The following is a 14,134-nucleotide window of genomic DNA, read 5'->3' as shown; positions in this document are numbered from 1 at the left end:
ATGGTGTCTACGTTTGATGGTAATAGTCTGAAAATCATTAAGTATACCTTAGATGATTGCACTAAGCTTGTGTCAATACCTGATTGTGAGACCTTGCCTAGTTTGATTCCACTAAATCCATTCACCATTTCCTACATTCCTAGTTTTAGAATAGATTTCCTGAACCCTATTCTTTTTTCCCTTTTTTTAGTAAGAAGTAAATCCAGAGCCTTATTGATAAATCTTAAGTTGTCAGAACACCTATTCCGCATCATTCATGATAATCCAAACATTTGCGTAAGTCCCCAAAGTGAAAACACAGCAATTCACATCAACCACTGAACTTACCCACTCGTCAAGACTTGACATGTAGAAACCTTGGAATCATTTTAGTTGATCTCATTCTTAGCATCTAAGGTGATTTTGTTCAAGAGAGGGTAAATTACTTTGGTAATTTATTCTGTATTGTTATGTGCATAAAAAACACATCAACAAGTCCTATACATTGTATGCTCTCACCTTGCCCATCTTGAGAATTGGGTGATCAAAAATTGATAAGGGGATTGCATTGCAGCTTCATTTCAATTGTAAAATTTCAAAAAAAATTGGGGTGCTTATTAAACTAACACACAAAAAGAGGCACGACAGGAAAAGAATACAAGGTAATAAAATACCTTTGTAATAAAAAGGGGGACACTAACAATCATGAGATGAAGAGTGGTTCACTTAAAAAAGGCTACAATTATAATAAACTAAAATATCGTGGACTCCAAGTCCCTTCTCCAATTTAGTAGTATTTATGTTAGCAACTGAGCATGAGTATGAAGGATGTTAATCCCCTCAATTTTGACCAACATTGCAATTGGGGCTGTTAGATGTCAAATGCCTATAAAGATTTAACAAGCTATTTGAGTTGTGGTGGAAAAGATGTAAAATTGCTGAGCTATTCTTGATCTTGTTTTAGTGCCACATTTTATGTTGAAAACAAATTTCTTGAAATTGAGATGGTTAACTAATCATTTTCCATGGCAAAACTCCATTGCCCAATGGCATCACGTTTGAAAGTCCCATTACTAAGTCTCAAAGTCAAAGACAATAGTTAATTCTGTAATTTGTGACTTACTACCTAGGAATCAACTTCATCATGGAGATGTGACTCTCTTTTCTATGGGAATCTAATTCCTTGGGCTGACGCTAGAAGCTCTGCCAAAATTAATGGTTTACGCATCTATCATGCAAATGACAAGTGAATCAATGATTGGCACCAAGACTTAATTTCTCATCATAGCCCTCTGATTCTAAAGGTCTAGGTTCCCCTTTGTCGCACTGTCAAAATTGGGTTTACAAAACCTAGTATAAGGTAGGTTAAGGAAAGTTGCCACCTCCCTTTTCCCCTACCCCAAAAATGACAGAGCATAATGGTATTGGAGATTTCATGCTTTACTCAAATGTAATTCCTCCGTATTTAAGGATTAGAATTTGGCCACCAATGATCTGTTGAAATTAGAACCATTATTCAGGTAAGTGTTTGGATTGTCTAAGTAGTGCATTCTAATAGCAAAGTGATGTCTTTAAAAATTGTGTTTAAAGCCATTATTTAGGTAAGTGTTTGGATTGTCTAAGTAGTACATTCTAACAGCAAAGTGATGTCTTCAAAAATTGTGTGTATCCTTCATTCCATATTCCCCATATGAAAAAAACAAGGAGCAGCTTGCTTACTGTCCTCAGTATTTCCGTATGGATGGCCAGCCTAGTTCCATGTAGAAAAAATGTCTAATGTTTCAAAGCTTGGGACTTGGATGTTTTATTGATTTTGTTGCAATCCTACATATTTCTCTAGTCTACTTCCAGTGGACAACAAGAGAATCTATGCTTTCTGAGTCCTAGTGGCATATGCAGAAACCCTAGGTCGGATGTACAACATAAACAGGGCCCAAAAGACACCAAAAATCCCGACGTCCACAGAATTAGCAGAAATCGCTGACTGTTTTTAAATTCCAAGGCAAATTCGTTCGCACAAAATTTGAGACACGGAAAACGAGGCACCCAGAAAAATCTGAGACCAACCCAGAAAAGCTCTCGAAAAACCCTAGTCGAAAATTGCATAAACCCTAGGAAAATTTTCAATCTGCAAAAAAACCATGAGCTACTATCTAGCACAAAGAAATTTGCCCATGAACCAGAAACCTTCGAAACCCTCAAAAAGCCTTCAAAAAAGCAAAATCGTTTATTTATAAAAAACCAATTAAAAAAAATCTGGAAAATATTCCAGAAAGAAGGCCACGAATTTTTATTAAAAAATTCGCCAAACTTTAAAGAATCCCATCAACCCGCTCTGATACCATGAAAAATAAATTGAATGAATGATTCAATAATCGGATAATCTATTCAACAATATACAAGCATATATAAAGAGATTACAAGGACAACATTCTAAATTAAGAACAAGTCGTTTAAAGTGAACTACTAAAAAGCTAAACGCTAAATAAAGCTTAAAAGCTAATTAACTAAAAAGAAAAAGCTAAATGCTAAATAAAGCTTAAAAGCTAAATGACCATTAAACAAGGAACTAAATATAGGTGACTAAAATATAATTAAATATTCTAACATTGTGTCAGGGCAGTCCAATGTCTTCGTTGTAGGTTGTTCGATGCAAAAGTTTTTCTATTCATCATAAACAAAAGGAAAGCATTTAGTTCCCCACTTGGAGTTCTGACCAGACCTTAAAATATCTACCCACAGAGGAAGCGCTCTATGAACAGAGCACAAGCAATCTTACCACCTGCGGAGAAAAATCATTGGCAAGGTCTGTTATTATCTCTTTCCGCTGTCTCCTGATAGGTGCTCCCCCTAACTCAAGGAGCTCTTCCAAACATGTGTAGACATTGATTTTTCAGGACCTGCCTTAAGTCCTCAATTGGCAAGACATGAAGCAAGATGTGGTAGGTATCAAGAAAACTACGAACCACATGTTCCAATGTATATGATAGGTCTGCCATTGGTAGGGCGCTTCTCTGCACCCCACAGTTGCTATGGTCCCTCACTCCATGGAGCCTAGTGCAACATTGAAGACAGCTACATCAGGGTCAACATGCATAGAGAAGACACCTGTCTTGAGCTTTCAGTTGAATCAGCACTAGAGATTTCAAGGCTAGGGCCCTATTTGCCTTAGTTCTCTCCTATTGTATCTGATGTACGTTCCAGTCTCTTTGACCTATTCTTGGTCAGTTGTGGACATTAATATAATTTCTTTCTTTCTTTCTCTCTATCCAAAGGTGCAAGAAGTGAACTCGAAGTACATTTACATTCATAAAACTGCCTTTGGTGCCTCTATGAGCGATTTGGCATGCTATCCCAATCTCCTAACATTTGCTTGTTAAATTTTACACTTGCTTTTTCATAGTTTGCATGGGTTTTCTGATGTGCTGGTGTGTCACTAACCAAATCTTATTATTATTATTGTTTTCCATGATGTATTTATTATTGTTTTGCCCATTTGGGATTTGATCATTTTTTTAGGGTGGATTCTACATCTCATGGCGTACCTATGAACATATCAGCCTTAAGCGCTATTTTGATTCTGTACTTGCAGGGTGTAATTGTTTTACCACTGCAGAGCTCTTGGAAAAATCCATGTATAAGGCTTGGTAAGCTTAGTTGGAATTACTACTGACCATGGAAAAGATGTGGCACATAACAGTGATACTTCTTTAATCAATAGAAGTGGAGATCATGAAAACCCTTGTGGTTAGTTGTTGGAGCTTTGGAGCTGTTTGGCCTTCTTGGCAAATATGTAGGAGAACAAATAACAAGATTACAAAGAGGGGGGATCCCAACCAGTTAATGTTTCTACATATGACCAGCAGACAATAAAAATGAGTTTAGATCCAAAATTATGTGCATTAGTAACAACAAGGGCTCCCATAGACCTAAAGCGTGTACCAAACCCTTGTCATTGCCCATCAATTTTACAAACATGATTAAACTTGTGACTGCTACAGCATCGTTGATGCAAGTCATCTCTTGCAGTTTGCTTACACGAGGAAAAATATGAGCATACCTGTGATGAACAGAACGACTGAAAACAATCACATCTGCCCCTAGTCTCATGGTACTTGTTTTAAAACCATTCCCATCTGCACATATACATCCTGTTAATAATCTGATCAGATTATTTTGCTAACAGAAGCTTGAAATCAACATATAATTTTGAAAAAATATTTTATAAAACCCAAATGAAAATAACAACTAAGGCAAGCTTAAATAACATCAAATTTATCATAAAACATTATCAACTTATTACCATTCATTTTTGAGCATGTATGACATTCCATAATATCCCAGTCAAAAAACAATATTGATCTAACTCACATACATTGTCCTATAGTTGAGTTTTTGTTTTTTGCCGAGTATCCCAAGCTCATGCATTGACGCATGCAATCAGGATCCATTCCACCACCATCATCTGTAATCAGAAAAGGATGCCTATTCTGACATTTCATTGTCCTTAAGGAAAGAACTTACATAAAATATAAAGTAGCATAGCAATCCAATCAGTAATAACTTGCTCTCAGAAAAAGAACCGGAAGAGATCAACACTCAAAAACAGAAAAGTATCATTTTGACAAGCAACGTGGATATACCTTGGAAAAGAAGAGCTGGACTGCTATTATTTGCATTCTGAATTTTGTCCACAAGGACAAAGCTTGCACCATTTTGAATCTAAGTGTACGTACAGTTCAGATGGACACAACATGAATGTTGTGCATTATGCTATAAAAACTATATATGGATATTTTATGAAACTATTCAGAAACAAGTTTGCTTTCTTTTCTAGTACAATGGAAGCATAAACCACAAAATGAACAGTTAGTAGCCTAAAGACAGATTAATAACAAATTTCTAACATTGGCCAAAATAAATGTTTTAAAACAACATCCCAATTTTCTCAACAATACTATTTTTCTGCACTAATATGGCAAAGATTAAGGTGTGTTACCTCATCAACTGCATTATCAAGCAGCTCTGCAATTGCTGTTAAATAGAAAATTAGATCAGAAGTGCTCTCAATAATTAGTACTCAAAGATACCTATTCTAAACGAGTAAGAGAAAATTAATAACTAGAGTTTTCTTAAAAAATAAAATGAAGGAAATAAGACAAAGAATGACTCTCGGCAAGAGAAACAATGTACACACCAGCATCTCATAAATGAAATTGTCAAGTACGGGATTATCACCACAAAAGGAGAATGCAAACCATAGGAAAGTCGAGATAAATAACAACTGAGATTTACTATCTAGATTGATTGAAGGAAACAAGAAAAAAGAAAACTTCAGCAAGAGGAACAAAACTCAAAACAATATCTCAAAAAATGAAATTGCCAAGAACATGATTACAATCATTATGTTTAAGTTTTACTTCTTTTTCACATTCAATTCAAGGAATAATATATATCCACAAAACATTTTTGATAAACTGAATATTTAAGGCCTGAAGTCTTTATGGTCTGTGGAATTAACGAATTCTTCTATTCCCTTTCCCATAATCAATAATTCCTTCAAACACAAAAAGTGACTGTAGAAGAAAACACAAACAAGTAAAATCCTTAATTAGCAAGCATTATGAAACATAAAATATCAAGAATTTTAAACTAAGGTGATATAAAAATGAAATGGGCTTCTCATGAACAGCAGATAAGAATAAATCCAGAATGAAGCATTTACATAAACGAAAACATCTATGTAGCCATTTTGCTTAAATTTACCCACAAAACGGGTCCCAATTCATGCCTAGTGCAAGTACATGACCCAGTTTGGCACAAACTCACACAGGGCACTACAAAGCATCAACAAGTTCACAAGGGTGCGCTGCTGCAGCATACCTCAACAAACCTTGGGGCACTTTGTAGTACCCATGGTGAATCCATGCCAAACCGGGCACCTTTTTAAAATTTTATTACTTTTTTATCTGTTACTGGATTCCTCTAACCCCCCCCCCCCCCCCCCCCGCAGTACTCATATGGGTACAGTTCAAGTTAGGGTCCCAATTGGTTCCTTGTTGGGTTCACCCAAGGTCCCTCCCAAGCACCTCGAGTTCCCTATGGGAACTTATATAACGTATGTGTACAGTTCAGGTTCAGGTCTGTTGTGACCATTTCACACATCGCCCCATTAGAATGGGGACCCCCTCTTTTTTGCTTTTGCTTTCCTTTCTCTCTGCTTTTAGGGTTTTGAGTGAGTGAGTTGTCTGTCTGGACTAGGGCTAAACCTTAAGGGTTCCTTTTTTTGCGTCATTCAAGCTAAGTCCAGTCAAATTTTGGAAAATTGTTAAGTGTCTTCCTGAAGAATTGAGATTGTTGAAATGAGGTAAGCCTTTCAGGGGAGTCAAATAGGTCTTAGGTTAGGTCTAATAAGGGTTTTTAGGGTCAAGTCCAGTTTGTTTCCAAGTCGGAGTCAGTTAAGCATGGTCAATGAAGAAAATGAGTCTAGTGAGCTAAGTTAAACAGGAAATGAAATAGATCAAGAGCCTGATAGTGTAAATTCGCTCCTGACCCTTGCTGAGGGTCCAGGACGAAATTCCTTGTAGACTGGATTTCCTTCGCAATTTTGACTAAGTGTTAGCATTTTTGAAGGAGAAATTGTGTGTTCTTGCCTGGGGGAGTTTTGATCAATTTTTTTGTAAAGTGAGATGATGCCTAAAACAGAGAAGTCGCTCCTGACCCTTGCTGAGGGTCCAGGGCGAACTTCATCCTAAACACAATTTCTTGTTTTGAGAGGACTTGCTAACTGGTTCCTGGCCTTGAAAATGAACTAACTTTGCCTTGTGAAGCGGTTTGAGACTTAAAATTTTGAACAGTTTTAGCCTAAAAGGGTAATTTCGCTCCTAACCCTTGCTGAAGGCCCAGGGCGAAAATGTTGTTTAAGCTTATTTATCACTGACTTTGGCTAACTTATTTTGTGCAGGGTCTCCCGGAAGGATGATTGGATGTGACTTGATGCTTTTGAAGGTTTGAAAACATGAAAAGTGATGGATTTTAGAGACTAAGGACAAAAATCGCTCCTAACCCTCTCTGAAGGCCCAAGGCGAAATTTTGATTTCCCTCATTTTGCAATAGAAAGAGACCAAGTTTTGAACATGAATGGAAAATGAATGACTTTCTCCACCCGCCTGAAAGAGTTTTAACTTGAAATGATGAAGGATCTTGTTGAAATCATCAAAATCGCTCCCGACTCTTGGAGAGGGTCCAGGGCGAAAAATCTTATGGGGGTCATTTCTAGCCTTGTTTGGTCGATTTGAGATGTCAAAGGCATGGTGAGTGATGAAATGAACACGATGGAGTATCCAGACTTGATGGAAGATGACGAGATGAAGGAGTTTTGCCCAGGAAGGGTAATTTTGCTCCTGACCCTCTCTGAGGGTCCAGAGCGAAGTTCTTTACAAGCACTTTTTTTTAACTTTTCTTGGACATAAATTCTTATTCATAGCATGATGCAAGATGACATCTTCCTTAGCAAAGACATTTCAAGATGAAAAGTGAAGCATTTTGGTCTAGATGGCAAAAATCGCTCCTGACCCTCTCTGAAGGTACAGGGTGAAATCCTCAAAAACACATTTTTCTTGCAAAGTCAAAATGATTTTTATGATTGGAATGGATGAAAGGAGGCATGTTTTTCCCATTGAATATAACTTGGACGATCAACAAAGAAGCAATCAAACTAAGTAGGGAAAATCGCTCCTGACCCTTGTTGAGGGCCTAGGGCGAAAAACCTAATATTGGACCTTTTCCTCCAAGTTTGAGCGAAGCAAAGCCTAGGCACAAGCTTGAAATGATGTTTGAATAGCCTCGAAGTGAAGAAGGAATGTTAAGAATGCAATATTTGAAGGCAATTATCAAAATCGCTCCTAACCCTTGCTGAGGGTCCAGGGCGAATTTCCAAGTTTCTCTCCTTTCTTTGAAGAATTAAGACAAAATCTTGCTTGGATAGAAGGAGGACGCGATGTGTTATGCCTTAGAGGCGATTTGGAGTCTAAAGGATGAAGGGCTATGTCTAAAACCAAAAAGTCACTCCTGACCCTTGCTGAGGGTCCAGGGCGAAAATCACAAAAACTACATATTTCCTTCAAAATTTTGCTAAGGCAAGGATAGGCTAAGGTAAAAAGGCCTTCAAAGACATGATGAATAATAATTTGCCTCTAAAACTTGATGATCCTGGGCTAGGAAGGAAAAATCGCTCCTGACCCTTGCTGAGGGACCAACGCGAAAAACTTGAAAAGACAAAATCTTGCTTAGTTTGGAGGCATGAACATGATCTTGCTTGGTGGAGAAGTGTATTAATGAGGAAATGAAGACTTTTAGTCAAAATTGAAAAATCGCTCCTGACCCTTGCTGAGGGTCCAGGGAAAAAGTGCATTTTTTTTTCTAAGTTGGATAGAGCAAAGTCTGGAATTCAGTGAGCAGACCTATTTGAGATGCCTTGAAGAGATTTTGAACTTTGAAAAATGCCAGTTTTGAGCCAAATTTGAAAAATCGCTCCTAACCCTTGGAGAGGGCCCAGGGCGAAATTCTTCTAAAGGCATTATTTCCTTCGAGATTTTTGATGAAGTAACTTGGTGGCGCAAGGAAATGGATCATGAAATTGCGTTGAGAGTTCAACAATTGAAGCTAAGGTGGATTACAAAGTCAAAATGCAAAAATCGCTCCTGACCCTTGGAGAGGGTCCAGGGCGAAATCCTTACTTCCACCTAAATTCCTCATGCATAATGCCAAAATTTGAAATGCAAGACCTTAACTGGACATGAATTCACCCTCCAGGAGATTTTGGAGTCAAGATGCGAAGTATTCAAGGCTAAAATTGGAAAATCGCTCCTAACCCTTGGAGAGGGTCCAGGGTGAAATCATCATGAAGCATCCTTGAGCCTTGTTTAAACATGGATATTCCCCAATTTGCACTAGATCGCCAAAATTGCTAAATTTGAGGCATGTGGAAAATTAAATTTAAATTCCCATTAATTTAAAATTTTAAAGGCATTTTGCATTTAATAAATTAATTTGAAGCCTTGAAAAAATCGAAATTTTATCTTGGAAGCATTTAAAATTAATTTTTTGAATTAAAAATAAGCGCTCAAGGCATTATTTTGCCTTTATTTTGCAAGTCGGCCACCCTTTTGGAGTTTTTTTTTTTTTTTACCCCTTTTTTTTGCCAAGTCGGCCTTGTAAGGGAGTAGGGTGAGCGCTCTATATATTGGAGGAGTGTTACTTCACATTTCAAATCATTCAATCATTCCTTTAAGTGCGAAATTGGAGAGCAAATTGGAGGTGCGAAATATAGCTGGTTTGAAGCGAATTTCTTCTAAGTGTTGAAGGCTAAGGAGGGTGGAGTTTATTCTTTTTGAAGCTAGTGGAGGCGCAATTCATCCAAGAGAGGGCTATGATCTAAACTTTGCCTAGCGAAATCAATTTTTCTTGCATCATTTTTCAAAGGTCTTAGAGTTAGTACTCAAGAGGAGGTATGGCGAAATTATCTTAACATTCTTGTTCAAGATTTGATTTTTAGACAATTTTTTTTAGAAAAGTCTAGGTGTTGATTGGTTAATTAGGAAATGATAACTCTAGACTTATCATGAAGTTTCCTAATTAATATCTTGAATCTTTTTGAGACTTATTTTCTACCCCTTAATGCTCAAGGACTAATTTTGAAATGTTGTGTAGGTGTCAAGATGGCAACTCCAAAGGCAGGAGCATCTACTAGCCGCCCGACTCTCATCAAGGAAGATCAGAAGAATGACGAATTGGAGACCAGGATCGTGTCCAAGTGGAGTAATATCGGAGACACCAACTTAGGAAACTTCAATGTGAAGAAGTTTCGAGAGGTCCCCTACATTGGCAAGCCATCACCTGTTGCGAAGAAGATAATTGAAAGTGGCATCATCAAGGCGGCAGGTTTCCCTCCAGCAATCAAGTGTCATGAGCTGATGATCGAGTGTGCCCGCCACTATGACTCACAATCAAGGTCGATCGTATCCAAGGAAGGGAACACCTTAGCTTACCTTTCAGAGGAAGCTATAAGTGAAGCTCTTCATCTTCCAAAACATAAAGATATGATTTACAAAAGCTTAAAAGGAGCCAAGTCAATGTATGAGGATGATCCCGATACTTGTCTAAATCTCATCAATAAGAATTGGTTGCTCAAAAGTCAACCTCGCCTGAACAAGATTCCCAACACACCGCATAGGATCGACTTCCAGGAGGAGTACAGAGATTTGATAACTTTGTTCAATCGAGTTACAGGGGCTCCTCAAGCCTTCTACTTCGAAAAGTGGATGTTCTTCTTTATTCAAGTGATAGTCCAAGGAAAAGGAACGCTTCATTGGGCCAGAATTATTAGCAATAGTCTGGATGTGCAATTGAGAAGACTAAGACCTACCAAATCATTCCATATGAGCTCATATGTTATATATGCCTTGATCAGGAGTTTCGAGTATGCGGGGCTACCTCACAGAGGAGTGATTGGAAGAGGACCCGGAGAAGTGAGAGTTTGTGACTCTTATGTTCATCTGCATCATCCGCCTAGAAGTGACTACAAGTTAGTCAATGATACCTTCACAATGAACATCACTAGGATATTGCAAGGTGGGATTCATAATCGACTATCTCTGGATGCACAAGAACTTGTGAAGAAGTATGGTGCATGGTTCATCCAGTTTCAAAAGTTTACATACATCAGAGTTCATGGGTGTCTTTCACCTCCCTACATGTTGCCGAGATATCCGACAGACAGGATAGTGCTACTTGAGGTGACCAGACAGTTGGCAGCTTATGCGAAGGCATCCAGACACAAGCATGGAAATGGAATTCCCGCGCCCATCATATTGGGGAATTCAGTTGAGGTATGTCCTAACACTCAAGCCTCGGAAGATGCAGAGAAGGAATTATCTTTATATTCATTCACATCCTTTGCCTTGCAGGAGAATTTTGATCCTTACGGTTATATGGAGGAGACAGTTGGTAAGAAGTACAGACATGAGTATCAGGTGGAGGACTTTTGGATGAATCTCTCAAGTGATTTAGAAGTTAAAAGAAAGATGCATTCCAGGCTACCTTTAGATTTCATCAGGAAATGCAAAGTTTATAGAGTAGCTAATCAAGCCCAAGATAATGGCAAATACCTCCAGTCGTCCTATGACAAAGAAGATAAAAGAGTGAAGATAGATTGGGATGAGCCCGAGGTTTTGGACTTGAGAGCTTTGATGGCTCCTGTTTTATCATGTACTCGCAGATGGGTGGATGTACAGCATCAGAAGTTGAGAGAACAGAACATACCAATGACTTTTACTTTGGAGGCAAGACCAGAAGAAGGAGAAGCAAGCGTGAGTGAGAATACTTCTCATCCTAGAGGTGCAAAGAGGAAAGAAAGACCTGAGAAAAGGGAATCTTCCAAGAAGAAACAAGAGGCCAGTCGAGATCACCCATCAAGCACATCTTCTCGACATGAAAATAAGGCAAGCCAAGGGGAAGGTCAAGAAAAGATGGTACCTGAAGTTGATGAATCTATGGAATCTATGGTACAAAATGACAAGCCAGAGAAGGGGCAGACGCCTCGACATTCATCAAGCCAATCTCACCAAGTTGATGCTAATGAGCTACATGAAGAGAAGAATGATTATGAAGCGACATCTCCTCTCCGAGAAGATGAACCATTGCCTAAAGAAATACAAGTAAGAGAAACAAGATCCGCCATCCCGGATTGGTTAAAAGGGAGACTGACAAGGGTGATTGTGTTTGAAGAGGAAGAAGATGTGTTTGATTTAGAAAGCCTTATAGGAAATTCTCAAGAGGTAATGGAAAAGAAGAAGGCCATGAAGATGTCCAAGGTAATAAGGGATGAAACAGGATCCAGGAAATTGCAAATAGCTACACCAGTAGTGGACAAGTATGAAAGTGAGATCCTTGCAGATGAGTATGACTTAGAAACATTTGAGCTTGGTCCACTCACTACTGAACAAGCAATGGAAGAAGCAACCGATTCATTCGAAGCACTTAAAGACAAACTTAAGGAAGAAATGGAGAAGAATAGGAAGCTTGAAAGAGAGGTCGGTGCTTGGAGAGGCTATTTTAGTCATCTCAATCAGCCCTTGAGACGTCAGGATCCAGTAGTATCTCCTTTACAAGCACTTCCTCTTGAATCGGTTGGCGAACGAGAAAGGGTCAGAAGCTTGGTTCAGCTTATGAGCTCTTGGATTGATAAATCCCACATGGTAGGTGTTGAATTTGCAACAAGAATGATGAAGACAATTCATCGAGCTATCCAGGTCCTTGAGATTATTCATAATCTAATGATAACTGTAGCTGCTTTTGCTCACACTAGAGATGTTATCATTCCTGTCCTGCAAGTAATAAGACAAACACCAAGACGGATCCTGGCACAAGAAAAGATAATGGATGGAGGAACTCATAACCTACTACAGTGGTCAGCTCTGCTCCAGATGAAAGAGGTTCTTTTTGAAGACATCAGCACCAAATGCAGTCAAGTTGAAGGTATCATCCATCCAATTCAAGATAAAGTGTTTGAAGTATTGTGTACCATTCTTGGCAGGCGGATCGAGATTGAGACAGATGTGGACATCCAAGAGTTGGAGGAAAGAGTCAAGGTCATTTTTTGCAAAGAGGAGAATGTCATCACAGATGAGCAACGAGATTTGATGTTCACTACCATGCTCCTGATTGAGAAGATCAAAGAACTTGAACCTGGATGGGAGACTGCTCTTCTCACTGCTTTTGATCAGGTCATTCACTTGGAAGAACGGATGAAGAATCTTCCTGAGATTCCCATTGCTGAGATTGAAGGAATTGTGTCCAGATTCGTTGGATATGCTAAGAAAGAACATAGGAAAGGGAACAAGCTTCTAGATGAAAAGTTGTTATAGGATGATGTGGCAGCTCAATTCCTATTGGTCTATGTTTTCTCGATATTTGTGCCAATTAAATATTGGCTATGCATTTAATAATGTTTATCTAAATGGGGATCTTTTTGTAACAAACCCTAATTAGGGTTTAGGTGTCAAAATCTCAGCCATTGATCTTCTTTCGATCTGGGCCATTCATTGTAATTGAGGATGCTATATATACCCTCACTCATTTTCATTTTGTCATTAGATAATATGGAGAATAGATGAGAGATAATAGTTAGAGCTTAGAGAGAAGAAAGTTATTGTGTAGCAAGATTGAGTAGTGAAGAAAGAATTTTGAACAATTGTTGTCTATTTTGCTTTGAGATCAATAAAATATTGAAGTTATGGTGTTTTATTGCAATGCTTGTGGATATCTTCATGGTTGTTTATCTTCTTGAATCATTCTCAGTCGAAATAGTACTTAAGTTTGAAGGACTAAGTGTTGCGCTTGATCTTTGGTGAGATTCATATCCAAACCACTAGCTTCTTATTGATTGTAAGGACGCCTTGTGTGGTCAACTAGAGATATTGAGATTGCTTAAACATTCAATCATTGTTGAAATATTGATATGTATCTTTACGATAGTATCTATAATCCTTGATGATTTGAAAATCACTAATCACCTTAGAAGATCGCATCAATTCCAGTAGAGTTGTAATTTCTTGGCAATACTGAAATTGGTAGAATCTTACCAAGTCCAGCTTACATTGAGTCATTCTTAGGATTAGATTAGCATTCATCTCTTGAAACCCTTATCTTTTGATCTTTTTTGAGAATCTGTTAGTATTAGGAAAATCCTGTTCCTACAGTCAAACGAGAGCAACACGGACCAGCTTTCTCAGAAAGTGCGTAAGACCCCTTGAAGAAACAGCATTTACAACGACCACCGGTGCTTATCCACACGTAGAGATCCTACAACGAAGAACCTTGAAGTCACCCTGATTGATCCTTTTTGCAATATCTTCAGCATTTAGAGGCTTTAATCAAGAGAGGATAAGGTACCATTTGGGTATTTTATTCTGTGTTTGGTTGTGTACAAAATACACGTCAACAAGGTCCTAGGCTGGTTCCTCACTAGGGTCACCCACAGTCCCTCCTGGGTGCCCCAAGGTCCATGTGAGTCCTTCCACAAACAAGGAACTTAAGAGTGCACAACAGAGGTTCTAGGACAAACCCAAGTGAACCCAGGGGGGGCCAAGGGCTG

At 38.4% G+C, this 14,134-nt stretch overlaps 1 protein-coding gene across 3 annotated transcripts in view; it reads right to left on the bottom strand.

Moving 5' to 3' along the window:
* LOC131051361 (protein MICRORCHIDIA 2) overlaps positions 1 to 14,134 on the bottom strand; it is a 219,274-nt gene that overhangs the window by 154,996 nt on the left and 50,144 nt on the right. For all 3 annotated transcript variants that reach the window (XM_057985847.2, XM_057985846.2, XM_057985845.2), the window contains exons 4-7: positions 4,979 to 5,013; positions 4,623 to 4,701; positions 4,355 to 4,444; positions 4,040 to 4,115 (exon numbers count right to left, since the gene is read on the bottom strand). In XM_057985847.2, the coding sequence (XP_057841830.1) occupies positions 4,040 to 4,115; positions 4,355 to 4,444; positions 4,623 to 4,701; positions 4,979 to 5,013 (280 nt within the window). The remainder of the gene's footprint in view (positions 1 to 4,039; positions 4,116 to 4,354; positions 4,445 to 4,622; positions 4,702 to 4,978; positions 5,014 to 14,134) is intronic.

The sequence above is a fragment of the Cryptomeria japonica genome, chromosome 11 (genome assembly GCF_030272615.1).
Source record: "Cryptomeria japonica chromosome 11, Sugi_1.0, whole genome shotgun sequence".
In the NCBI taxonomy this organism is placed as follows: Eukaryota; Viridiplantae; Streptophyta; class Pinopsida; order Cupressales; family Cupressaceae; genus Cryptomeria; species Cryptomeria japonica.
The sequence above is the reverse complement of the archived record's forward strand: the minus strand, read 5'-3'. Positions and strand labels throughout refer to the sequence as shown.